This window comes from Dermacentor variabilis, chromosome 4 (assembly GCF_050947875.1).
Source record: "Dermacentor variabilis isolate Ectoservices chromosome 4, ASM5094787v1, whole genome shotgun sequence".
Lineage (NCBI taxonomy): Eukaryota > Metazoa > Arthropoda > Arachnida > Ixodida > Ixodidae > Dermacentor > Dermacentor variabilis.
In genome coordinates, this window is record NC_134571.1 from 25,547,607 (window position 1) to 25,575,516 (window position 27,910).

At 55.3% G+C, this 27,910-nt stretch overlaps 2 protein-coding genes across 2 annotated transcripts in view; one reads left to right on the forward strand and one right to left on the reverse strand.

Moving 5' to 3' along the window:
* Naa15-16 (N-alpha-acetyltransferase 15/16) overlaps positions 1–27,910 on the reverse strand; it is a 137,099-nt gene that overhangs the window by 64,452 nt on the left and 44,737 nt on the right. The window lies entirely within an intron of this gene.
* On the forward strand, positions 1,288–27,830 carry LOC142578832 (uncharacterized). The gene is made up of 2 exons (XM_075688455.1): positions 1,288–1,909; positions 25,498–27,830. Exons 1-2 carry the CDS (start codon positions 1,868–1,870, stop codon positions 26,995–26,997), a joined length of 1,542 nt encoding a protein of 513 aa, XP_075544570.1. The 5' UTR covers positions 1,288–1,867; the 3' UTR covers positions 26,998–27,830.

Consider the following 27,910-nt stretch of genomic DNA (forward strand, 5'->3'; position numbering starts at 1 on the left):
CTTTGCCGGGACCTTCGGATGCTTCCAGTTGTACCCCAGGCCGCCAGGCCAACGCTACCCTTGGGGCTTGCGACCCAGGTACAACCACGGGCGTCAGCGCCGAGTTCCCAACAGATCGTACCAGCGGTCCGATTCCAAACAGTTGTTATAATTGTCGTTAATATATATTTGTGTTTGGAAATTACATGGTTATATACCCGAGGGACCATTTGATACAACGCTTATTCTTGCGAGGCTGTCCCTCGACACCCAGAAGTCGCCCTAACGACTTCTGAAGTGGAGAACATGGCCAGCTCTCGAACTTTTCCAGTTCCTTCCTGCACTCGCACACAGGCACATGACAAACTGCGACTCACGCAGATGCACTTGACATGTGAAGACGTTTCGGTAAGGAAGGCTCGATGCAATCAATCGCCGTCAGGCTGCTTGAGCAATGAGGGTAATTCTGCATACCACGCATCTGATCCCATAACTATGCGCCTTCACTATCATAGCGAAAAAGCGGCAGGGCGTCTTAACGTCTCTGGTGCAGCAGCCAAGGACGCGCGGTCTCGCCGTGTCGCTGGTTTCGCTGAAACGACGAGCCGAAAGCCAGATAACACGCGCGCCCCCACGTGCATTCTCGGGCATCCCCAGTGCAACTCCCGACGACAGGCACGGGAGGGCTGGCTCGCCTTAGCGCCAATTAGCCACCAACGAGAGACGAACAAGGGAAGAACACTAAGGGAATGCGCGCTGAACAGACACAGGGCTAACGAGTGATTCCGAAGAAAAGAAAAGCTACGCGCGCGAGCACGGAAGATTACATTCATCGACGGGAGGTCCATTGCGAAGAACAAAGATAAGCTGCCCTTCTCAACAGAGAGAAGGGGGGGGAGGAGGAAAGAAGGGTTCGTGCCGCTCGCTCCGCAGCGGGCGCCCAATTAATGGCGCATCTCCGCTACGGAAAGCACGTCATGAAAAACCAACCAAGCTCGCGATAATCGCATAATGACAACAAACCACACGGAACCTACCACTTCCACAGCGCGAGGGCTCGTGAAAAATGAGCAGAAAATGATGCGGAGGAAAGGGTTGAGCAGGGTCGACGCATTGTTGGCGTACGGACGCGCGATGCGGCCTGGAGAGAAAGCGCTCGGCCGCCGCAGGAGGCGAATAACGGACACCACGAGCAGCGGAGAAAGCGGAGAGACTCTCCCGCGGGGCGAGGGACGAGGGGTCAAGGAGAGAGCGGCGAGAAGGGAGCATGGCGGACGACTCTTCTCCGGGAGCGTCTGCCGAGCCGCATCGTCGTCAGTCAGTGTTCGCGCATCCTCCGGACCGGCTCGTCGAAGCAGCCGCCCACCCCGTCATGAGTGGAGGAGTTCGCCGCGTTCGCGTCGCCGTCGGTGACGCCGCCAGCCACGTGCTTCAGAGACGCCGGAACGACAGGCTCCCGCCCGCCTGATCGACGACGACGACCGAGAAAGGCGCCCGCGCGCACGTTCCCCCCCGAGTGCGTCGTGACGACCTGCTCGCAAGACGCGCGCCGCTAATTGGCAGCCTACAGGAGAAGAGCAACGCTACTCATCAGGGATGCGAGACAAGAAGCGGTGGAGAAGCAGTTGCCGCAGCGCACTGCTCTTGTTTCGAGGCGCTACCGCTCGCGTACCGGGCCCTGCAAGTTGACCAGTCCCGTGGTCACACAGTGCGCGAAGAAGGGCTACCCCGCTACGAGACAGCGCCCCAGGCGCGAAGGACTGCTAACGACTAGCTTCTCAGTGCGTCCATCTAAATACTCCGGTCTACTGCTGAGGATATACACTTGTTCGGGACCGAACGGACGAGGCGACAGAACGAGGAGCCGCCGCAGGCGCCGGCAGGAGCCATGCGAACGACGACGACGTCCTTGCGCCCAGCACGGCGACAGGTAAGAGCACATTTGCGGCGAGCAATTGAGATTTATAGAGCGGGTCGGAATGGATCGTGCATCAGCGCCGCGAGGTACGGATTACGGTCATTCGTACACGAAGAACATGACGCGTCTGTCGCTGGAAGCGTCTGGGCTACTCTGTAAGCCGGGAAAGCTGTCACTGGCAGATTAAGGCAAAATGCAAATCATGAAGGGACCGGTATACTGCCTGAACTTTCGACTTCCCTCCCTGCCGACTGCCCGCATCAAAAGGTGCGCGCTAAGCGATGGAAGCGAGTGTCCGGCTACGCGTGCGGCTAACTACCGCTTACGAAGCGAGCTTTACCAATCACGCTCGCCAGTGCATCTGCTTGCAAACTCCCGGCGGGGAGGGCAACATGAGGGCAACTTCGCGGAGCCTGGTTTCGTCAGGGCGCACAGGACGAGTGCATTGGAGGGGCACAGCGGTCAGAGAGGATACCGCGGTCAGCCGCTGATTCTGCGTCCCCGCTGAAGCCCCGAGGCAGCGCAAACAGGCTCCCCGGCGGAGAGGACGCAGTGCGCGGAAGGAACAATCGCCCGCGCGCACGCTAGCGGTTTCGCAAAGACGACCGCGTTGGGGAAAAACCGTTCACAGCCAAGGAGGTGAAAGTCAAACGTTTAGCGAAAAAGGTCGATTGCGTACTCGGCCACGTCTGCTTTAAAACGCGGTAACCTTTCGAGGAAAGTAACCTGGAAAAGCATTTGTTTTTACAACGCTGCGAAGGCGAGTTTACCGCTGGTTTAGGCTACCCTAGTAGTAGTAGTGCCTAGTAAATCACTTGATTGTAGAACTGAGTTCATTATGAGTTGCAACGCGCGAGCCATGGCCAGAGCGCTCCCCGAATCGAACTCGTTACACTAACGTGCAACGTGTTCAATAAAACATAAATAAATAAATAAATAAATAAAGACGTATAGGGTATTTCATTTTCTAGAAATGTACGTCAACTGTTTGTTTCAGTCTGTTTTCTTCCAGCGCGCTGTGCCTATATCGCGAAATGATAAAACACTGGTCTGCCAGAGAAGTATGACATTAAGTAGCTTAACACGGCACGTTTCGTCACACAACGCCAGCGGTAGTGCACTTATCGCGTCGCAGTATAGGCAAATGGTGGACACCGTTTGAAAGAACATTTCACACAACCGAAGAATGAAGAAGTTTTACTGTCCGAGCGGGTTCGAATAAGCTCTTTCAAATTTTGTTTCAATGAAGCGCTAATATATACCAAACGTCGACCGAGAGGAAAAGCCAACATGGAACCACGGAGCAGAGGGGGCTATTCGAATAACAGTGTGCTGAGGTTCAACAACGGCTGCAACGCGAGCGCAGCTACGGATTTTGACAAGAGATTTCAAAATTACCGCGAAAGGTAACGGGTGTCGGTCAATATTCAGCGACCACGGCTTAGCTGCCGCTCTCGCAGGTGAGGTGAGGACCGTTCAACGGGTCGCACAAACAACGCCGCAGAGATACAATACAAACAACGGCCGATAGGAAGGAAACCGAGTCAGCGCCACTGATCTCGCTGCACGGTTGCCATGCCCAGCACAATGACGAGGGACAGGAAGGTATGAAACAACTGACAAGCACGCGACCTGAGCCGCCGCACTGCGCGTGGCTCAGTCCTTTTGGCGAAGGGAAAAACAAACACCAACACTGGGGCACAGGCCGACTAAGATGAACTTAAGATCAACCATCAAGAGGGAAAGCTCCGCGAGCGGCGCAATGATGTGGACAGAATCTGCACGATACCAGTGATGGATGGTCTTCCGCTTTCGCGACACAGTACGGCGACGGAACGCCGCTCAACGGGTTATGCTGGAACTAACGACAGTGCACGGGAAAGGCCCGCAGCGGCGAAGTGCACTTTAATAGATGGCAATAGCGCGTTGTATCCGCAGAGCTCCTTTGAGAAAACCAGACGGGCACAAAAGGGGGCTCGCTGGCGAACGAGAGAGAACGAACGGTCCACACGGGAAGAAGCAGCGAGACCAGTTTCGCCTGTCGTCAGCACGCGGGTGCAGTAGGCATTACAATGACAATCGCAAGGACACGAAATGGGAGCCCCGTCGCCCACAACGAGAGCGAGGCAGGCAGGGGCCAGTGCACACGCTGGGCGCAAATGAAGGACCTTGCCCAGCGATCGCTCCTCCTCCCGATTCACAGGTCTGTCGGCGGCGGTGGCGATCCATTCACGGCGCGCAAGTCCCGCCCGGGTCACGCGATCACCACCATTGTCCGCGCGCCAATAAGCAGTCATTTATCGCGGAACTAGCACCCTCGAGCCTTACATTACTCTCGAGGAGCGGACAAATCAATTCTTTATATCGCGGAGGCACCGAGCGCAATAGGAAGAGAGAGAGCGAGAGATCGGACTGCGTAACGAAACGAACGAGCAAAACGAAAGCGCGAGGCGAGAGAGCTTCGACGGGGCCGTGCGCTTTTCCAGCCGATTGGGAATGTTAAGAAGTAATGACATTGAGAGAAGAGCAGCAACCGACACCGGTGGTCACTGGATTAACTGGACAGGTAAAACGAGTTCGTGATCAGACGCGGCGACATAAAAGGCCTTGCAGCTGTTCAGCTGCGATGATCGGACTAAGGGGGCAGGAACTGGCAGCATGCTCGGTCGTAAAACAAAAGTAACCTAACCGTGCGAAAGGTTAGGACGCTGAACAGATGCGTACTGGACATCAAGACGCATCGGTCTCGCTGGCAAGCCAAGTCGGGTTAAATGACGACACAGTGAAAACAATAGCCTGCACACGAAGAACATGCATTTGAATCCAAGTAGCCGTGCTGACCCATCGATCGCAATAGGCGAAGCTTTCCGATACCGCTCCATCGTTTTCTCAGTCGTCGTACACACTTGGCTTTCTGGGCAGTGTATAAAAATGTTCACGTTGTGTGTTTGGCTCAAATGTATTCGGCGATTACAGAATAGCGACGCCAAAGCGCACGGACGCTGCCGGCGCCGCGAAACACAAGCAAACGTCGCACTTGTTCTATACAGCGGAGGCCATTCATAAACAACTAAGCGAAAGTGGACGGTGTGGACGGAAACCGGCGTCCGGTTCGTGCTCGCGCACGCATAACCCCAACGCGAGGGCAGATCCATAAGCCGCCCTCCGTGACGAGGCGACTGTTGCGTTTCGCCTGCGACACGTGGTTTTGCCGGCGCGACTGCGGCGGGGCGGCAGACATTTTGGCCCGATCGTCGTCGCCGCAACACTCATCGCCAGGTGTTTCCAGGCGCGTCTGCGGCGATGCGACCGCCTAGGGATCCTCCTCGCATTCCAGTCATTGTGCCCGAAACAGGCGATGCCAAAGCAGGGATCTCATTCCAGTTATTGGGCCCGAAACAGGCGATGCCAAAGCAGGGATCTCGTTCCAGTCATTATGTCCGACCGGCAGCGCCACGACAGGGTGCTACGAGATCGTGCGCAGCGCCACGACAGGGTGCTACGAGATCGTGCGCAGCGCCACGACAGGGTGCTACGAGATCGTGCGCAGCGCCACGACATGGTGCTACGGCATCGCTACGACAGTGTGCGTCACCATTAGCCCATTGTACATTCACGTGCTCGTCTTTTGAGGGGTTCCTTCTTGCCCTCAACTGCGAGAGTATAAAAACAGCTGCCCCCGGACGCCAAAAGGAGGGCTCCGATTTCTTCTGTTGAGTGAAGTGCTCTCCCGTCTCTCTACTTCGGTCAAACCTGACCGCCAACTCTTTGCGATGTTAAAATAAACAAGTTGTTTCGTTGTTACCAGTCGACTCATGCTTTGCCGGGACCTTCGGATGCTTCGAGTTGTACCCCAGGCCGCCAGGCCAACGCTACCCTTGGGGCTTGCGACCCAGGTACAACCACGGGCGTCAGCGCCGAGTTCCCAACAGATCGTACCAGCAGTCGGATCCAAACATCTGGTTGGCAGCGGTGAGATCGCCTACGACTTCAAACAACGGTCTGCCAGCGGCGAGATCGCGACAACGGAGGCCAGCAGCAAAGAGATGCAGTTGACAGTATGCTGAGCAGCTCAACGACGATCCGGGAGCAGTGCAACGAGCCCTGTGTGACGACTGGTTGCCTGCAGCGGAACGACTGCGCGGAATTCCTGCCTGCGAGGTTTGGTGAGTGCGGGACTTTCTTCTTCTGAGCTTTGCCAGGCTTTTGTTAGTGTTAGAAACAGAGCTGGTAATTGTGGTTGTCGTTGCTGCCGGGTTAGTTTGCGGCAAGACAATAGTAAGCAGTAGAGAAAGCAGCATTCAGAGCAGCCATGGATTTGAAGTCGTTGCGCAAACCGAAATTGTTGGAGCTTGCAAGAGAGTTGGGTCTGGATGTCTCGGACAAACTCAGAAAACCAGAGCAGGCGTATAGCGCCACCGAGAAAGAGTGTGCATGTCTCGTGTGGGCCGTTCAGAAATTGTCATGCTATCTAGCCGGCTCGAGGTTTATCATTGAGACGGATCACTGCCCTCTCCAATGGCTGCAGACCATCTCTCCCAAAAATGGCCGCCTCCTGCGCTGGAGCCTCGCTTTACAACAATATTCCTTTGAGGTGCGTTACAAAAAGGGGAGTCTCAACGGTAACGCCGATGGCTTAAGTCGAAGCCCCTAACGTAGGAATCAGCCTCAAAATTGTTTGTTACTGATGTTTTTCTTCCTGAGGCAGGATTTTTTTTTAACATATTGCTTTTGTTTAGTGTTTCAAAGTGATGATATGCTTTCTAGTGCAATTTTTCAATTTGTGGACGCGTTCTGAGTGATGCTAGACTACTGTAAGGAACTAGGCAGTGGTATAAAAAGGGGAAAGAGCCTGGCAGGGCTTAGTGAGGGTTGTGCCGTGCTTGCTGACTGAGCGGTTGAGTTTTCAGCGTAGTTCTAACGCTTGCCGGGAACGAGAACAAAAATGTGAACTCTCCCGAAGTCACTTTGCAGTGTCCCGTGCGAACCTGAACGAGAGAACGAGGCCTTCTCTGTGCGCTGCGCTCAAGAAACGTCAAGGGACGCCCGACTTCGGTTATGAGCATCATCGAGCGACATCCCTCCGGACAGCGGATGCAGTCCCCTGTCCATCGGGATCTCCTTCCCCCGGCGGGGCGGTCTGTTGCGTTTCGCCTGCGACACGTGGTTTTGCCGGCGCGACTGCGGCGGGGCGGCAGACATTTTGGCCCGATCGTCGTCGCCGCAACACTCATCGCCAGGTGTTTCCAGGCGCGTCTGCGGCGATGCGACCGCCTAGGGATCCTCCTCGCATTCCAGTCATTGTGCCCGAAACAGGCGATGCCAAAGCAGGGATCTCGTTCCAGTTATTGGGCCCGAAACAGGCGATGCCAAAGCAGGGATCTCGTTCCAGTCATTATGTCCGACCGGCAGCGCCACGACAGGGTGCTACGAGATCGTGCGCAGCGCCACGACAGGGTGCTACGAGATCGTGCGCAGCGCCACGACAGGGTGCTACGAGATCGTGCGCAGCGCCACGACATGGTGCTACGGCATCGCTACGACAGTGTGCGTCACCATTAGCCCATTGTACATTCACGTGCTCGTCTTTTGAGGGGTTCCTTCTTGCCCTCAACTGCGAGAGTATAAAAACAGCTGCCCCCGGACGCCAAAAGGAGGGCTCCGATTTCTTCTGTTGAGTGAAGTGCTCTCCCGTCTCTCTACTTCGGTCAAACCTGACCGCCAACTCTTTGCGATGTTAAAATAAACAAGTTGTTTCGTTGTTACCAGTCGACTCATGCTTTGCCGGGACCTTCGGATGCTTCGAGTTGTACCCCAGGCCGCCAGGCCAACGCTACCCTTGGGGCTTGCGACCCAGGTACAACCACGGGCGTCAGCGCCGAGTTCCCAACAGATCGTACCAGCAGTCGGATCCAAACACGACGGAGAAACAATGAGACGGCTGTGGAACATGACCCCAATGACGGACAAACAGTTCCGGCGGCAACCGCGAAGGGGAGAAAAATATAACGGCCCACCGATGACCGCGAAGATAAAGGGAAGAGGAGACGCGGCCACAAAACAAACGCAACGACGCGGACAACTGTAAATCGCCCAACGGAAGCAGAAAAACAAGCGCAGAAAACAAGCGAAAGACGGAACCTGGCCAAGCAAAGGCGGAGTATAGGCGAACAAAGAAGAACTCGCGCGCTGTGCCCGCCGAGGAATGCCTGTCCTGGGTTGCACGCGCGCGGTGTTTGGCACAGCCGGAAGAGACAACGTAACCTGAAAGGTCGACTCATGCGAGCAGCTCCGGAAAGGAAGGAGAAAGCTTCGGGTGTGTTTTCTTCCTCTTCTTTCTGATCATTGTTTCGTTCGCACCAGGGCACCAGCAGCACTGCGCGCTTACATGAAGCCCGCACTGCGACGCAAGCGGCTATAGGAGGAGGAAGAGGGCAAGCAGCCGTAACGCACACGAGCGTTCTCGAAAGAGATCGCGGCGAAAAATAGCGCCGCGCAGCAGGGTAGGGGTCATGGGTTCGATCGCAAACGACGGCAGTCCGGAAGGAAAGCAGCGTTACTATGGCGGCCGGCGCTCATCAATCTAATCGCTTACGAGGCGACGGCGCGCTATCGTTGCGGCGACGCTGTTTACATGCGAACACGAGGGCGATAATTTAACCGGAGATTTACATAACACCCATAACGAGTTCGGTCGGGCAAGCGTTTCAATATGGAATAAGCATAACGGCGAACGGACCTACAGCAACAAGGATGGCTTGGCAAATGCCAAGGCAATTTGTATCAGGGGTCGGAGCGTGGTGGGCGTACGTAGGAGGAGCAGCCCCGCAGACTGCAATGCAGCTCGTTCGGTTCGAGCAGACGGCGGGCAGAAGTTACTTAAAACCCGCAATAAACCTACGTATAAGTGAGTAAGTGCATTGTTTCCGGCTGCCAGAAGAGCTACGATGGTGAACGGAAAGCCAGGCGTTCCATCAGATGGCGAACAAAAGACGCCTAAAGTAAATGCCGCCAGTAAAACACAAAGGAACGTCTTGGCCAACAGAAGTATTAGCGATCCTAAGTTGCCGCAAACTATATGCTCTGCATACTAAATATTTTGGATCTACTATGCGTACGAATTATCCAAGGCTCTGCGCACGCGCGGTGGTGCCACGGATCTTATGGGCACGCTATCTCACTAAGCTTCTCTCAGTGAATGCAAGCTGTTCGTGGGCTATTTCTAAAGCTCTTTCATGCAAGAACATGGAAGGCGGTAATTCAACGCCAACTTAGAAAGCTCAAATGATAAACAGATGCAACAAGGAAGTAGTATGGCTTGTTACAGGCACGAAAAACATTGCCTGTCACAGTGGTGCACTTTAGTATCAGTCTAAGTACGTGACGTTTCTCTAAGTTTCGATTTGATTTCTTATCCAGCAACATCGTATTCCCAGAACTCTTGGCTATAGCAGTTTACACGTTCTTGGACCGGCGCTTCACGACAGCGAGAGCACCACGCAATTACGATGGTTGTCACGAGTACAAAATGTTTAAACATAGCGCCGTGTCAACAAGTTATCTGTCTGAAGAGCAGCCGCTACGCCAATGCATACCACGGATTCGGAGCCCACTCGTTTTTAACGACATCCCGCACAACCCGTCGCTCGGGCTGGCCCGTCACAGTAAAGTGGCCCTCCGCAGATATTCGCCTGCTCACTTGCTTCCGCCCTTCCCCCCTTTCCTGTTCTCGCTCTGCCCGAGATCGCAAGAGGAACAGAGCAACCTATCGGGTCTTCCGGCAAAGGCGGGGACCTACGCCAACTCTAAGGTCGGGCGCCAAAAACGGGTCCTCCGCGGACATAACTGCCAGGTTCGGCGGACCTCGCAGGGCAACGGTATTCACCGTCGAATAGGCGTCGGGCAGTGACAGGCAAGCGCAGGGGGTCACTCGGTAGACGCAGGAATGCGCCGCCGCAACGCGACCGGACAGGAACGGGAGCTCGCCTCGTCCCCAGAGGCCGATCGTATTATAATACAGTGCTCCGAAGGACGCCATCGCAAACTGGTCAGCCAAGAGAGAGGCCGCGCGAAGCAACTACGACGCGCGCGCGCTGCGGAACGACGTGCGCACAGCCGCCAACGGGCGGAAGACGACTGCGAGAGGTTAGACAAGGTCGCATCATTCTGCCTGATGGGTCTGGGCAACGATGTTCAAAAAAGCCGGTAGAGAGAAGCCGATTTAGCGACCATAAATACAAACACGCTCGAGGGAAGATGGGCTACGAAGATCGGAGCGGCGGTTCAGCGCACAACCTCTCTCACGCTTTTGCGAGTTCTCTGGTTTTAAGTTCTGTTCAAGCGTCGCCAGCTCACAGTCGATGCAGACGCGTGTCGTACAAACGATGCGCATCGTGCAAACGTTATTTGGTGCCGAGACTGAAACAGAAGGAAAAACAATCTATAACCAACCAAGAACGGTGAGACTTGCGATGCATACTTTCTCATTACAGCCGCTGACTCGTGACACATTCATTCGTTCAGACAAATGTCACATATTTCGCAAAATCTGCGTCCATACAAGCGCTGGAAAATGAGCTCGCGAAAAAAGCTGCTGCTACTTGTTAGGCGGATTAATCAAATCAATTAAAGGTTTCCTCCGACCTCCCTTGCAATGCTACACAGCTCGGCGCGTCATTAGCTCATAACAAAGACTCGACCCGTGCACAATGCGCGGGCATCTTCACGTTGGGGGTGGGGGCAGAACGCATGAGACAGCATCTGAAAGCGCACACCATAGATGAGTAACGGGACAATGCGGGTCAATATAAGGTACACACGGGTGTAACTGGACCACGCGGATGTAACGGAACAACGAATACGGACAATGCGAGCGTAGTCATCGGGTCCTCGCAGAGTGCGACAAAATTACGTCGCTAATAATTTGCAGGTACTCGTCGCCGCATCGCGCGCGCGCGCGCACGGGAGAAGGCACGCTCTGCACGTTTGCGTCACGCGACGTCTAATGACGTTAATCGCTCGGCCAAGGAGAACGCAGGCTATCCGACCAGAAACAGAAGCGCAGCAACCTTTAGCTCCGCCGCGCCGGTGTAAGCGGGAGAAGCTGTTCAGCGGAGCTCGACACACAAAAGCGAAAGCGGGGGAGGGGAGGGGAGGAAAACACACAACTGGGCTAATCGCATGAGCGCGCGGAGGCTTCTTCGCGTTCGGAAGCGGCGTGCTAGGAACTTCGAGCGCTTCGGGGATCTCTACCCTGCGAACCCCACGGTGAGAGCAAGGTTACGACGTGGTCGTTGTCGCGGAGCGCATACGCGACTCCTTCGCAAGGCGTTGCCGCCCACGTTGGGCACACGCATGAATACGAAGCGGAAACACGCGGGAGAGGCGAAGGCGCGCGCATCCGTTGTTGGAGCCGCCCCCCGGGTGCCGGCGTAAGCGCCACTTGCCAGATTCTGCTCGTTGAGCCGCTATTTCTCAGGCGCTGACCACAGAAAGAGAACACGTGGAACGTGTTTCACGCACAACGTGGGAGTTAGGAATCCCTTTAAGACTGTACGCCGCCGGTACTGGCCACACTGTCTAACTACGTCTATGCGAAAGCACGACAAAAGGATCTTTTCATATTCCGGTCATGTTGCCTAGATGCGAGGAGGCCGTCCTGTGGTGAACAGAATGAAGGGGTAACAAAGAAAAATTGAACTTAACAACAACAACAACAACAACAACAACAACAACAACAACAACAACAACAACAACAAACGTTCAACGCGATATGGCTGCAAATTTTTGTGCCACGTCTAACGGAGAATGTACATCGTGTGTGCCCTTCACCGGCAACTCTTTACGTCCGCCCAGCTTGCGACTAACACTTGCAAATTGCTGCTGTTTCGACACAGCACGCAATAACGGTCGAATAAGCGCCCACGAAAGCACGCCTTCTCTTCTCGTCAAAAAAAAAAAGTGCGGACGTAAAATACGACTAATTTCTTACTTCCCCTTTTCGTATAACTACGAGCGACGGTCTTGTTCTCTCCAAGCGTGATATTTGCCGACGAGTCGCGCGGGATCCACCACCTTCGCAGGTGGAAAAGCGATGACGGCAGGAGCTCGAAACCTATGCTTAAAAAGAAAGTGGAGACCGTGAACCACGCTCGACAGAGGAGGCGTTTCGTGCAGGAGAACAACCGCTGCGAGTCAAGGTTTCGCATAAGTGACGCACGATTCTCGGCGCTGCTGCGCGCGACGTGGGTGCAAACACCGTCGCGAAGCTCGCTCTCGCGATGGTAGACGCCGACGCGCGCCACTCGAAGGCGAAACGAGACGGCGCTATTAAGGTATACGCTGGCCCCTTCCGTAGCTCGACGAATGGTATTCGTCCGCTTTCGACACTTCGCCGGGTTTCGCAAATGTGAATGTGCATTCAAAGTGGAGTGCCTAGACGAAGCTGTCCATTCTGTGGAAGCAACGAGGCGGTCCGTAAAACGCTCACGAATCATGCATGAGGCGAACTACATAACCAGACCAAGATGGTGTGCTTAAGTTTCACTTTGGCTAAATTTGTTACGAACGGTACATACTAACGCGACAGCGTTATAGGCGGACTGCAACCACTATGTAGCCACTTGTCTGACGAAAAATGCGGGCCGATCCCGAAGGCAATGCCGTGTAACCCGGCCTCTCGAAGCGCTAGCTGTCCCGAGGGAAGAATGCGAATAACCGGCATGTGACGCACGCGCCAGACCTCCGGGAAGCACACGCGCGATGGTGGCCTAATGGCTAGAGCATTACGCTGCTGTGCTGGAATACAGGTTCGAGAAACAGGCGACGCGTGTTTAGATGGTTAGCGGACGTACAACGCTAGTCCCAGCAAGTCCCCTCCGCGATCTGGCTGCGCACGTTGGAGGTCATGTCGAGGAGCCGTATGTTATGATTTATGCGTCACTTCCAGCAAGCAGTAATAACAGCACTTTTTTTTTAATTTTGCATAAGAAACGTGCACTTTTGCGAGCCTTTCCTGGCGCCTCCAGTCGTATTTCAAACGGACAATTGTGCAAGTAAGCTGCTCCATCTATATCCTCTCTATCAGAGACCAGGCGTTTCGCGGTGCAAAATTTCCTACAATTGGCCTTTAGCGGACGGGTCGCGCTTATTCAAGGTTACATAGCCTGTGTTACCGAACACGAGACAAGGGCAGCGAGTAAGCCAAACACACATCCGCAACTATAAGGATGTGCAGTAAGTCACCGCGACATACTTCATCCTAATTACGACATAGCAATTATTCAATGAAAAAGAAAAAAAGAAAAACGCGTGCCCAGTCGCTCCGCACGGTAGCTCAAGCTGAGCATCAACCCAAGCAGATACGCCAACTGCGTGCTATACTCATCTCGAGCCTGCAGTCCAGACATTCACGCAATAACAAAGGAGGGGAAAGAGGGACGAGGGGGGGGGGGGCATTGCTGCCAAAGTGCCACCCTTTCTTCGACATAGTACGTCTACCTTAACGCGCCTCCGCGCGTAATGCACGCGTCACCACCGTTACAGCGTTATCGACATACCAGCGTGTAGCGCGTACCAGGCGCCAGCAACCTGGCTGCCTCTGCCGAGAGCCCCGCTCTTTCGTTTCTTGGCAACCTTCGGGAGAGCGTCCGTATCATCGCCGGGTATACTAGTCGGCGGCGGCGGCGCGTGAGGGACGTGGGAGGAATAAGACTCTGGCGTCCTCCGGCAGCTGTCTTGGCACCACGCGGCGAGGTTCCGATAATCGCGCCGACGTACAGCTACTGAAGGCACGGCGAGAAGAAACAATGCGAACCGCGTAACGGCGAGTGCCAAAGACGACGGTCAGAGCCGATGGCATTTCGGTGAGCCAAGTGGACAACAGAGGCGCGAAAGCAATAAGCGGCACGAGGCGGCGGCGGCGCGCAGACTCCAATTGAAAAGAACGCGTCCGTTGGCCAGCCCAACAAGACGGGGAAAAATGAGAGCTGGGACGCAGCCGAAGTTGAGCGATGATGCAAGAGAACACACATTCAACAACAGTTTCGTCTCGAGTTGGCCCTTAGAAAACCGTTATTACGGGGGAAGGAAGAATAAAAAGCGACGGGAACGGCGCAGGCGTCTGCGCCTTTTACGCATCAAGGGCGAAGGAAAAGAGCTACCCGTACAAACGGCACGAGACCGACAGAGAAGGCACGACAGAAAGAAAGCGCCGGGACAGGGCCCGCAATGCGGGCAAGGCGTTTGCGCCGTCACCCGGAACTTTTTCGTTTCGGAATCCATAAGCCAGAGTCACTACAGTCATTTTATTTTGTACGACCCAGCCATAGTTGGGAAAAGGCGGGCGGGCCGATCAACGGTACGCATCATTTCTAAGCATCATGGCGAGAAATAACGAGCAAAAAGGCAACGAAAAGTTCAACAAAGAAGTAAAACTGCCTGAAAGCGAAAGTGGACGACGTCCAGACGTAGAGGAAGCGGTACTCGGAAGGCTCAAAGAAAAAGATATCGGGAAAACGATGGAAGAAGTGAAAGCAAGCTCCGCCGTAGTTCCGGCGCCGAGGACAAAAACCAGCAGGTTCCGAGTTTGAGCGGCCCGTGGATGCGGCGGGCGAGTGACGATAATGACACGCCTTTCTGCGGCACCAGAGGCAGGGAGGTTTGCCTCCGCACCGCAAGGGAGAGTGAAATGCCCGCGCGCAGAAGCAGCTAGGGTGGCCGGAAGGAAGCCCGACACAGATCCTTTTCTCTCGGCGTGTCACCGTTGGCCGAGGCGTCGTCGCTGCGCGAGCCGCGTCGACGAAACAAAGGCGACGACGGTGACAGAGGAAGGCGAGCGAAGCCGCCGCGCAAAAGAAGGAAATGCGGGAGGAGGGCAGATGCGACTCGGCGCGGCGAAATTACCGTTATTACGGCGCCAGGCGATATGGGACGTCGTACAAATGAAGAAGCCCCGAAAGTGTGTCGCGCGCACGGCGGCAGCGCGAGGAGGGGGGCCGCGGCTGCATGCAGCATCGCAACGGCGGCCCCTTCTCGGCTCGGCTGCTAACGATGCGCGCTGCTGGCCAGTGCGTCGCTGCCCCACACGTAGCGCCTCCCCCGTTTTGCAACAACACGCGCCCGCTGCCGCAAGTGTGAATGAATGAGTGAAAAAAAAAAAAAGGTGGTGGGAGGCAGGTAAGTGTGCCGGCAGAGAGAAAAAAAAAATTAGAACCACGCGAGAAAACAGCCTTCACGTGCAGTCCACGGGCCATCCGCAATGAAGTTAAAAACAAACGAAAAATAACTCAGCCAACAGTAAGTGCAAGACGTGCGTGTAGAGTTTACACACATTCCAAAAGTGGGGGGAGAGGGAGAGAAAAGAAATGAAGCCAGGCCAGAACCGCCTCAAAAGAAGAGCCTCAGTCGATGTGGAAACCAGAGCGGCAGTGTTACGCCAAGAGTGCCCGTTCCCGCAACGGCATGTGCACCTGCTTATACGCGAAAGGCGAGCGGCACCGGCGGCGTCACTTACACCACGAAGCGAAGTTACTGGGGACAAGTGCCGCCGGCGGGTTAGCGAGAAGGACAAGGGTGTGCATGTAGCCGTCAATCACAGCGGTGGCTTCGGGAGCTCAAGAGACAAGGAACTGACACGCCGGACCGACGTGTTGATATCATCGGAACGAGGCCACTCCTGGCTGTCGAAAAAAAAGAAAGATGATAATCTCGAGAGCGAGGTCACGAACCGCCCACGGGTCTTGTACAAGTGCTCTTCCTAACCTTGGCCTGACCTGGAACGTCCCCTGACGCCACTAATGCATGCAACGGTTCCTTCCGACGGGCTAACACTTCGGCAATCGTATAGTTGCGTCGGCGAGGTAGAGGCCCAGTCCTAAGTTCTAAAACAAACGGCAAGGTGCGCAGTAACATAAAAACACACCCACACACAAAGTGGGCGTCTTTCAAGGAGTAAGAAAAGAAACGCCGAGGTTTGCAAGTCAAGATCTCTCTTTCCCGCTTGCAGACGCGCTGTGGCACAGCCATCAAAAAGAAGACATCTCTAGAGGCTGCCAGCATCAGAGTTTAAAAAAAAAAAAAAAAAAAAACCCCATTGACATAAGTTAAAAGTATTGAGTGTCAGAAAATGCAGATCGAAGTCGAAACTATTATCATGGCCTCCGAATTCGGGCGGCACTGCGCAGTGTAGCAATTTTCCAGAGTTCCCGTAAAGCGCGAATAATTCCTGCGATTATGCGAGCTGTACAATGCTCTTGCCAAGCAGTTTGAGGACAAAATTGCGGACAACCGCGAAACCTTACGAACTAGCCGTGGAAAACCTCCCAGCGGCCCGGCTAATTCCCTTCGTGGCCAAAGGATAGTTTCTGATTGCGAACGGCATATTACCGAATCTAGCACGGTCGCCTCTACATCAGCACTGTCGTGGAAAGCAAATTAGCGTGCCTTACTAAACCCAGCTCCACTGCTTATACGTTCTCGGTCGTAACTGAAATCTGAATCCCACACGCAATGGTTAGCTTCGAAAATGCTGCGCAACCAGAAATATATAAGGTGACGGTGTCTTTAAGAATGTAAGTGAGCGATCACAACATCTATATGCACCGCATTAGGCCATTCTCCGCAAAGTACCTCTCGTACTGAGAGCATCGGTATGGCTCGCACACTTGCACGAACGACAAACGAAAAAGCACTCACGTCGGCTCCGCACAGCACGAAAACCTAATCGAGCAATAAGGAACCGTTTCATAATTCATCTGCACCTGAGCGAAGCGAGACAAAGCGCCAGTGAAAGGCGCTTAATGAAGGCGATCTGTTAAACCGAGCTCCCAGCGAGAATTCAGCACTAGGCGTCCGTAGCCAAGAAGAGCCGGATTGAGCGCGAGTCGTCGTGAAAAAAAAAAAAAAAAAAAAAAAAAAGAAGGCTTCGAAAACGACGCCGTGATCGAGCTCCGCACGGAGTCCAAGCCGCGGATCATCCCCGAGGGATAAGCCACCGCCGGCGGCGAAGGAACACGCGGCCTTACAGATCGATCACGGGATCGGCGCATCTAAACGGCCACGACGAAAGCCATCGGGACGCGCTGGCCGACGCGGACGTCCAAGGCCGACCAGCGGCAATCAGCACGCCGGTTGGCACGGAGAACGTCCGAGCCACGCTGGGCAGCCGCAGAAGAGGCGGATGGGATTCCCACGCCGCAGCTGCCGACCCCAACGCGACCTTCTTTTTCCGAATACCGACGCCGCTGCTGCTGCATCCGCCGGCCGCCGCCGCTCGGACCCGTTCGGAGCTTCTCTGAGCGCCGAAGAACGCTCGCGGAATTGCGCGGGTCGCTTTTTTTTGTTTATTTATTTTATCGCTCTGCCTGATGAAGGCTTGCCGCTTGTGGAACGAGTTCTCCGCGCGTTTCATAACACATTCGCGCTTCGCTGCGAAGACAATGGACCATAGCTTCTCAGCTAAAACCCAGCGGAACAGATGCATTCGATGCATTTGGGAACATGTGACGGCCTCGGGCGGCCCATTCACAACACCAAAAGTGTTTGGTAGCACAGGCACTTAAATCGGAGGGGGGGGGGGGGGGGAGGAAGGAAAAAGAAAAGGGCCTGCATGTAGCAGCAGCGCTATAAAAATCGAATACAGCTGTCGCTCAGTGCTATATCGTCGCGATGTGCCGTACCTATATACTTCGAAGTGCCTACACAAACTAGCCCAAATTTCACTGTCATAATTATCAGGCGCACATCCGCGTGCGAGAGCTCCATACTCCACACTTGCGAGAGCTCGTCGTTCCAGCGAAGTGAGTAACGGGGAGACAACGCAGCTGTCAATGAATGAAAGTCGGGACCACACACCGAGAGACAACAAAAGTTCACGCACCTTCAGTGCAGCGGTAAAGCTAAATTGCTTCGACGCTCACGGGCGTTGAAGCTGAAATAGACCAGTCGGCAAGTGCCGCGTTCCTATTTTCGGCCTTATTTTCTATAGTATATTTGTTTCCGTACCTTCTGTCCCCACCCCTCCAGAAAGAAAAGGCGAGAGAGAGGATAGAACGAAACGCCAATCCATCTTCCTAGGCACAGAGAACGGAATAATGCCCTTTGACGGTAACGGAAAACAACGCGTCTGCGCACGTGTACACGTAGTAGAAGAATGTGCCACTATTTGCGAGTGGAAGCAAGGAGGATAAGATAAAAATTTCGAGTGCGCAAGGCGCGTGCCACCGGACAGACAGCAGAAACTCATGTGGTCGGGCGGCGCGGCCGCCTGTCATCGGGACACGTCCGGGACGTGTCCCTTGTAAAGAAAAAAGGAGGAAGGAAAGAACGCGAGGCTGCTCGAGTGGTCGAGGCTAGCGGTAGCCACGGCGCGCTCGCGCAAGCCACGCTGGACGAAGCTGAAGTGAGAACGCACAAAAAGTAACAGCGGCCGCAGTAAGCCAATTTGCATATCCGTTAGCGCGCGAACGCGCGCAGCGGAACGAGGCGACTTCAGCAGGCAGCTGCCCCTCGCGGCCGCGAAGGTCGACTCTTCTCGCAACTCACGCGCGCGTGCACGTAGAAGAATGTAGAGAGAAGCAGCAGCAAAACTGCCGGAGGCAACTCCCTCCCCAACGGTAGCGAAGAGAGGAAACAAGCAGGGTGGCCCGGTCGATCTTACCCATCACTCACACGCACATGCGCCTGCCTGATAATGAATTCAGTCCGCACAAAGTCCAAGTCAGCGCGCATGAAATCTACGGCCTCACTCACAGCGATGTGCGATACGATGTAATTGACTGATTGGTGGGTTTTAACATGCCAAGGCAACACGGGAACTATGGGGAGACGTCATAGTGGAGGACAAAGAAATAATTTTGACCACTTGGGGTTATCGAACTTGCACTCATAAGCACACCGCGCTAAAGCGGGCCTTGCCAATAGTTCTAGTGCTAAGCCCTCCATCGGAATGCGGCGGCAGGCGCGGCCGGAAATCGCACCAGCAGCACCGTGCTCAGCAGCATAACGCCAAGGTCACTGCAGCCATGCGGGGTGTGAGACGCTTGGTATAACACTGAGTCTTACACCAAGGTGAGACGACAGGACAGCATGTATTAGCGTAGGTAGTCACGTGCACAGCGATGCGCAACACGACAGAATAGTTATAACCACGCGACACTCGCTCGCGATGGCATAGAGTGCCAGCTCGACATAGGCATATATATCACAAGACATACACTCGAACAACAGTATTGGTGGCGGCATCCCGTGGCGCTGTCTCCGTCAATATTTACTGCGTATCTGCTGGTGCAAGACGTAACCGAAGCGACCCGGAAGGCCCGCTTGTGAAGGGTCTCAGGCAAGGCACCGACCACCTTTACTCAGTCGCGATCGCTACGTATGCGGCTGCTGCGTCTGTCCTCCAGCTACGACAGAGATTTGTCATCTTCGCCTTTGGCCCATTGGCAAAGAGCACTAGCCTGGCTGTGCCAAAGGAAGCAGAAACTGCTAAATTTCCAACGCATTATGATATATACGGCGCCACAAAAGTGCCACTAACAGCGCGGTTGCCGTACTCCAGGGTAGGTCTTGCAGGTTTGTAGCAAAGTGTCAGAAATTGGCTCGTCCAACTCCTCTTAACGTTTCTCGATTTTTTTTTTAAATAGAAGAGAAAACTGCAAAGCGAGAGATATGACATTTTTTCATCGAACAATAACGCACGCGGGGGAATCGGAGCGAAGGACAGCTGCAGGGATAGGTCGGCCGTCAACCGGAACGGGCGCACATCATTCAGATATTGTTTCAAGGCCACTCTTAAAAAAAGAAAAAAACTGCAGACAAGGCCAACCGTGCCTAGCGAATCATGCAAGCTCCTACCACCGCGTTAATTTTTATCATAAATTTCCCCACGGGCACAGCCACGCGCGCAAACCGCTTTCGTACTCCATTCACATGAGGCGTAGTGTAAAGCTGGCGCGTCGCCTTCCGCGTCGTGCCACAAGTGACAGCAGAGATCACACAGATCTCGCTCCTCATCACACAGCACGCGGAAACCGAGACCCGGAGTCGGCACGCGCCGCGCATTTACTTCTTTTTTTTTTCTTTTTCCGGAGCTTCTTTCAACCACTCTCAGAAACTTCGCAGCTCCGCCTCCGACCACGAGCGAACGCAAGGAAAGAATGAAGAGGCGTTTGCCATCACAAAGCAACGAAACTGGCCTCCGCGAAGGAGAGCCGGTGTACGAAAAATGAAAATCCGCCGCCGCCGCCACGACGACGTCTCCTCCCGCGAAATCAGCATTTCGTGGGGCACAAGCCTGCACGGCGGGCTCGCCCGCTCGCACTGCAGACAATGCCGACTGGAACGACTGTGGAGCCAGTCGTGGAAGGGGGAGGCAGATAAGAGCGGTCGCTCCGCTATATATGCAAAGTCCTCCAGAGGGCACATACCAAAGACCCGGTGGCACAGGATGCCTAGACAGCACCACGTCATCCGGCGGCGCTTTTATCAAGGCATCCTAAAACGGTGGCAGCGACAATCCTGACAGAAGAGAGAGAGAGAGAGGCAATAAAAACAAAATAAAAAAGCGGGGCAACGGTTTCAAGAGGCACGCCCAAAGAAAAGAAAGCGAGCCCCCCCGAAGGCGAACGGGGTGAGAAAAGTAAAAACCGGCGCCATCACGGGTAATATCGCAGATTTCGCCGGGTGATACTTGGGATCGCGCGTACTGCGAACAATGCCGTGAGGCGACGCACAGCACATAGCGCGGGGTGACGATGGCGGCGAAGGTGAAGACGTTGCTACTTCGGCTACCGTGCTGATGGGGCAGGACATTACGGATGCCGCCACAAGCGGCGTTTACGGCTGCGGCGCATGGATTGTTTCTTCTACGGCAACCGCTTCGTGACGGCAGACAGGCTGAGAGAGGAAGAGAGAAGCCCTAAATTATTTTTCTAGCGCGCTTGTAAACCGCCGCGCGCCTGCCGAGACCACACACACAACACCGCGCGCTAGCACACAAAAGAGGCCGTCATGGCGCGAGCTGTGCCGGGAGCTTCCTAGGAAAAAGGCCGACTTGCCGGGCACTTTGCACTGCCGCCGCCGCTGCTACAACGGGACAGTGCAGTCACCGCGACACACGTTCTGCGCCGGAGAGGATCACTTTTACTTTCTTTTCTTTAATTCAAGCCCATTTATCTGACTCAGCATATATATATGTATATATACCTTGGTCACGTGGCAACGGAGCAGGATCGCTCAGCGGCACGTGCGAGAACTTGTTCTACTCCCGTACCTCACACGGCGACGAGCGAGTCTTTTTAATGCCCCCACTTTGCGCGGACGAAACGGCGCTGTGTCAGGCGGGGAAGCAGCGAACCCATCCAAAAAGGCACCGGCTGCGGTGCGTGCGCTTTCCAGAGCCTGCAGTTTAATGTGCTCATGCGCGCGCGTAGCGACAGCAATGAAGTGAATGCCAACAAAGAGCGAACAAAACGCGCTGCCTACGCAGTACAGGATAGTGCGCGATATGCGGGAGTGACGATACCGGCGTCGTGACGCACTGTTGCAGGACACCCAGAGGACTATATTGAGTTCCATGTACCTCCCACTCGCACTGCTGCGTGACGCTAGTACCGCCTTTATCCACTCGGAGTCCCAGTAGTGAGTTGAGAAAGTCGCTTGCTGCAGCCCCTGCAGCATTCTTTTCTACGCTCAAAGAACGTGAGCGTCGTTGTACTAGGGTCCGTCATGTGAATAAGACATTTCAGGCTCGTGGGCGCGGAGACAAACAGCTTCTCCTTCTTCAGTCTAACGACATACCGGTTAGTCGATTGTGTTTGTCGCATCCCATGCCAACCGGTGCTGGCGCCTCATCGTCGAGTCATCGCCACTGGATGCACATGTATCGAAACCGGCGCCGTCAGCGCAAGGAGCACGCGAGGGTCCCAAAAGCCGCCGGCAAAAAGCGCCCGCCAACTCAATCGAGCCATGGATGTCTTTGGCACGGCGCTTAACACACACACACACACACACACACACACACACACACACACACACACACACACACACACACACACACACACACACACACACACACACACACACACACACACACACACACACAAAGGAACGTTAAAGAGGATTCCTGAATTATACTTCTGGAATGTCAGAAACGTCAGTCTTGACGTGAGCGGACTCTTGGCAAGCTGGAGAAACGCTCAAAAACGGTAGACGAGATCGGAGTTCACGAGCCAGCATCTGGCGACGCCAGATTTAAACCGTCGTCTGTTCAAGACTTGCGAGGAATTTAACAAACAAGGGTTATATTGCATTCTAAAGGAGCAAGAGGAAACCTAGGAATGAGTTTTCCCGACCCTTACTGAACAAAAGGGCCCAAACATGCGAAAGTATACTTCGAAATCAATGACGTCGTAATAACGTGCTGGCGCCAAGGTTCGATTGGCACGGAATTCTTAAACGGAAACGTTGGCATCAATTTCGTTTCTGGAAAATAACCAACCCCTTCAGGTAAGTAAATGCAAATAGAGTTTTGAAAAGTTTAGCGGATTAAGCTAAACAGGTGTTGCTATTTAGTGTCCCTCTGAGAACCAACTTTTTTACGACATCTTCGGCAGCGGTGGCGTAGTGAAACTCGACGTGACATCGGTCGCCGTCCTAGCGGCAGCCGGGACACACACTTCCGGTCGCAACGCGAAGCGTCTCTCCTGATCACAGCGGCAGAGGCATAGCAAATGGCGGCAGCGACTGACCCCGGTTATCTCGCCGAAACAGGTCACGCGCACTTGTTCTTCGCCAGCAGGCACCGGGTGTGGAGGAGTGGGGGGGGGGGGGGGACCTTGAACGGCCGCACAGCGGGGGAGGTGAGAGTGGCGCAGACCCCTTTTGTCTCACGCGGGTCCGGCGACAAAGGCAACTCGTGCAGGCGGCGTCGCGATGAATGGGCCCAAGCACGCGTCGCCTACCGCGAAAGTCGCGCGCCGTCGAAGCATCCGGAAGCGAGGAAGGCGCGCAGGGTGCACCTGCAACGCGAATCGGGCAAAACCGCCACCCACATCAATTGGAGCGACTATACCGCGAGTCGAGGCCCTCCCTGCGGACTCCCGACCTTCCTGCGGACTCCCGACGCGAGGGGCCGCCAAAAGATGCCACGCCTCACAAAGCCTTTACTTAAAGGTCAACTGCAACGACATTTCACTTTGGGTAGATTGTCTATAAATGAGAAGCACATAGTACTGTAGCATCCTTGGCGGAACTGAATGGGTGATAATCTAATTTCTTCATTAGCAAACTTTAAAATAGCACCTGAGCAGACGACGCGTGCACTTGGTGGTTAAGCAAGTATGCCGTCAATTTCAGCACGTCGCTTCCGTCAGCGCTCGCCGTCGCCGCCTCGTCTAGGAGGTGGTGCTGGGAATCCGCGCGTTCTGGATCATGCGTCACATCCGGCGAGTGGTTTCGGTATCGAAAGTGTTTGTTTTGGCGGGCTTTTCGCGACGCACCCACTCGTTCATACAACGCCAAATTTTGACTGGAGGCCGCTACATACCTACACTATCTAAAACCAGGTTTATTTACGCGCTCTGTATACGGTTTTCACGACATGCGATATTCCTGAAGGGCCACTGCATTGACTTCTGCGCTTTGATGAAACCCGCACAAAACTTCTTGGACGCGGCTGTTGGTACATGTCGGAAGATGTGTCTTACCATTTGCTTCCCGCTTTAATTAACCCTGCAGGCGACATAGCTGGGACTTAAAGCGACTATGCGGGGAGATCGGCGAATGATCAACCCATCGCTAAAAAAGCGCCACGGATACATGTACGCTCCGCGCGCAGAAAATTCAACAGATGCGCCGCATTTTGCGAACCCAGCAGACCTCATTACGAACGACCTTTATGTGAAACGTTAAACCCCTTTGCACTCATTCTTACGGCCGAGTTCCGTCAAGTCAGTGCACTGTCAAGAGCCACAGCGATCGATCCCGACCAATCGAGCGCGGAAGATCGTCTTCTGCAGGCAAGCGATCGGCATTCAGCCACCGCCTAATGGTGGCCGCAACATAAAAGACAAGGCCGGCCGGCGAACGTGAGAACGACGTACGCTGGCCGTCACGACGGCATGCACGATATTCCCGAGTCCTCGAAACGCCGCACGCGCAGCCAAAACCACAACAATCGCGAAGAGCCTCGGATGAGCGCGTCGTGCCAAGTTCGACGAATACAAAAACGGCCTGCGGTCAGCGCTAAAAACACTCGAGGCGACCTCGCGGCAGATGACGGGTATTAGAAGGGAGTGCGCATAGTTCGGGGAGGCGAACGGTTATTGCGACGCTTCGGGCAGCATCGTGCCTACAGCAACCCTCGCAACGGCAGGCCAGGAATTGTGAGTCTGAACGAAAGTGCGCCAGCACGCGACGAGCGTTTACACGCGGCAGGGAGGTCGGAGAAAAAGAGAACGCGTAGGCGCGGCTCGGAAGAGTGGCATCTATGCAAACGACAGTGCTTATAACGCACTAAACGACTCGGCAAATGAACGAGGTGAGCCCGCGACGACAATGTCAACGCCGAGCAGGCGGCGTGAGAGGCACGCTCGCTTTCCATGCAGCTGCGCAAGGACACGAAGGACCCGACGGCCGGCCGGTCCGCTCTCCTTCGGCGCCGTCGCTCCCGTAACCTTTCGAACCGACAGGTCGTGGCGCCGCAAAATTCGCACGGGGGAGGGGGAGGGGGCGGCCGCACTGCTTTTGTTCGCGCACCGGAGGCCCGGCCAAGTTGCTTCCCGCTGCTCTGCCCGGCGGAGATACCGAACGGCCGGACCGAGCGATTTCGGCCGCGCGTTGCATCAGCGCCGCTCTAGGCGACGAAGTGTTCCGCATTGCCTCGCGCGCAAGCTGACCACCGTGGCGACCCCTGTCGACCCCGTCGGTTATGCAAGTGGGCAAAGCAGTTAAGACTATATAGTACGTGTCCGTCGGAATCGACCGCTAGACGATGCCCGATGGCCGGCCTGGAGACTCGATCTCGATGGGCGAACTGAAAAGAGAGACAAGGACGACGCGAGGCAGGCCATGGTGCAGAAACGGTGGCGTTCCGGGAAAACCGAGCACAAGAAAAAACGAAATTTTCGCGCAGAATATCTGTTATCGGTAATTTTGCATAAGAAGAGACATGGTGGAGTACGCTTAATAGCCGTTCCCGGAAAGGGCGCGTAAGTGGCATGGGTGCGTGCGCTGGCAGCGAGCCCAACACCGGCCGCTTTCGAGAGGAGACAGGTCAGAACGGGGCACGCGGGGCGCTCATTTTCATATGATGCGGTCGGTGCTCGGGCAAATCCATGCCGCACCGCTTCCACCCCTTTCTCGCAAATACCGAGCTCGATTTCTCTTTTAAAAAAAGCACGCACGCACGCACGCACGCACACACACACACACACATATACTCAGCGCAGGTGGCTCGCAGATGCTCAAATAGATATCGCTAACCACCCCCTTGACTATAAGCAAAGAGCAAATGACGTCCTGATCCGGTTGGTGAAAAGCGCCGCGCAATCCCGGCACACGCACTCGACTAAGCGTTCACGCTCTCCCTTCTGATGTCGCAGGCTCCGCTACTGCCGCTGCTGCTGCTAGGCCTGCTGCTGGTCGTGCCGGCGAGCCGCGCCTCGGAGCCCGTCGACCCCATGGACGCCTACCTGAGGGCGCAGCCACCGGAGCTGACACGGCCAAAGGCGGCGAAAGGGCGGGGATTCGCCGCCGCCGAGAGCATATCGTCGCCGAGCCACAAGCTGCAGCTGCCGGAGAGCGAGGAGAGGAACACCGACGACCTGCCGTACGGGACCCGTCTCAAGCCACCACGGCCGTACGGCTTCATAGTAGCCGCGCCACCGGCGACCACGACTCAACCACGGCTCGAGGAGGCTACGCGCCCGACCACCACGGTCAGGCCGAGGGCCCTGGCGCGGCCGACAGCATTAGCACGGACGCCGGCCGTCCGAGGCGGCGGCCCGCAGAGACGACGCCTAGTTCCGGACGACATCGTCGGCCCCAAGAAGTTCCGCACGACACAGCAAAGCACGCGGCCGACCGTCCCTCCACTCTCTGCGCCGCCGCAGACTAAGTTCAGAACACCGACGAAGGTGACGCTGACGACGCCGCGACCGACCGTGCCGCCGCCTTCAAAGGTCAAAGGTGCGCTCAGGTCGAGGAAGCCGTTCGGCGGCGCTAAGAGTCCGCCCAAGACGTCCGTGCCTCCTCCAGCGAGCAGCAAGAACGGAACACGAGCCGCCGTGAACGAAAGCAGCGGCAACGGCACCACACCCGGACCCAAGGCGCAGGCGTCCTTCTTCTTCACCAATGTGGGACCCAACCACTTCGAGTACCGCGGCGTGTTCGATCAGAACGCGGTGCCCATCAGTTTCCACGAGAACCCGGAGACACTGTACCAGCTCATCCCACAGTTGCCGCGGCTCTTCGAGGACCCGTTCTCAGCACCCAGGGGTCCTGCCGCCCAGCTGCTGCTGCAGCCGCCCCCCAAGTTGACCGAGCCGCCAGCACCGCCCCCGCCGCCTCCGCTCACACTGCTCCAGCCAGTGGTCAACTTCATCGAGGACCCGGTGCCGCCACCGACAGCCGTGGTGGAGCACGTGCCGCCGCCGCCTCCCCCACCGCCGCCACCCGCGCCACGGCCCCAGGCGAGGCTCCGGCCAGGCGGGTTCCCCAAGTACGACTACATCCGCGGCCCGCAGTACCCCAAGATTTTCAAGTTCAACGACGAGCGCATCAGCATCCTCGAGTTCGAGCGCATAAAGCGTGAGGGCCGCTTTACGAAGCGCCGCGGAGATGCCCTGGACCCGGACCGCGTGTCACGCAACAATTTCCTAATCTTCCACGGCGGCCTCTTCAAGGCGCCCCGTGAACAGGAGTACGGGAACCTGGTGGCTCCGCCGCCACCGCGCAGCGAGCCCGTCTTCGCGCCCTACAAGGTGCCCGAGCCTCCATCGGCCGACCCGCCGCCGCCTGCCACGCGCTTCCATTTACTGCCGTTGAAGCCCACCTTCGGCAAGGGCAAGCCCGGAGGATTCGTCTATTTCATCAGGACCTGACACAAGCCGTACCACAAGCCATGTGGAGAACTCGCTCGGCGCACGAGTGCCGTGTGTCGCGACCTGCCTTTACCCGCCTTCTAGCGGAACATTGCGTTCCCTCACCTTGACGTGGTGAGCGCGTGGCTCGGCATTCTCACGGCATTGCGTGAAGTGCGCGTTTGTGCGGGGAACCCTCTTAGCATTGACTTCTATTGGAAAGCCGCGACGGTGTGCGCGGGCGGTATGCGTGAGAGTGCGCCGAACGCGTGCCTTTGTCATTCGGGAGAGGCACCGCTGCATCAAGTCAGCCAGAGAACCATCCGATGACACTACGATCGGGCAAGCGCAGAGGACGCTGGAACACAAGCATCACAGAGTGAAAGAAATTCCTGTGTTGGTGAAGCAGGTGGCAACATTTCTCTCTTTCTTTTACTCGAAGGATAGAAGAAACGCGCTCAAGAGCTTTGTACCGCCGATTTTTCAGGATGGACACGAAATGAACGTGGTGCGTTGCGTGACGCCGCTTATAGTGTCAACAAGAGACGCGACCTGAGTGTTACCCCCACGCGGCTACCAGCAACGCTACTAAAGTAACTAAATGCGAATGCTTTTTGTTCACTGCAGTTGCATCATTCTGGGCACGTACAGTAAGCCGGTTATCAGTACAACGAACATTTGCTTAAACGATTAACCGCGGAAGCTTAGTACTGACCCATTTGAGCGAGTACAAAATTACTGCTGTAAGCTGTTTCAGCCATCGACACCTCAAATTTACTAAAGAGCAATTACACAAACGAAAATGCGCTGTAAAGGAAGCTGCACAGAAAGAATAAATCAGTCTTTTTTTTTTCTCGAATATAGCTGCAGAAGACATTTGTTCAATGAACTCATAAACACTGCACACTTCGCTGGATGCTAGGGCTGAATGCCG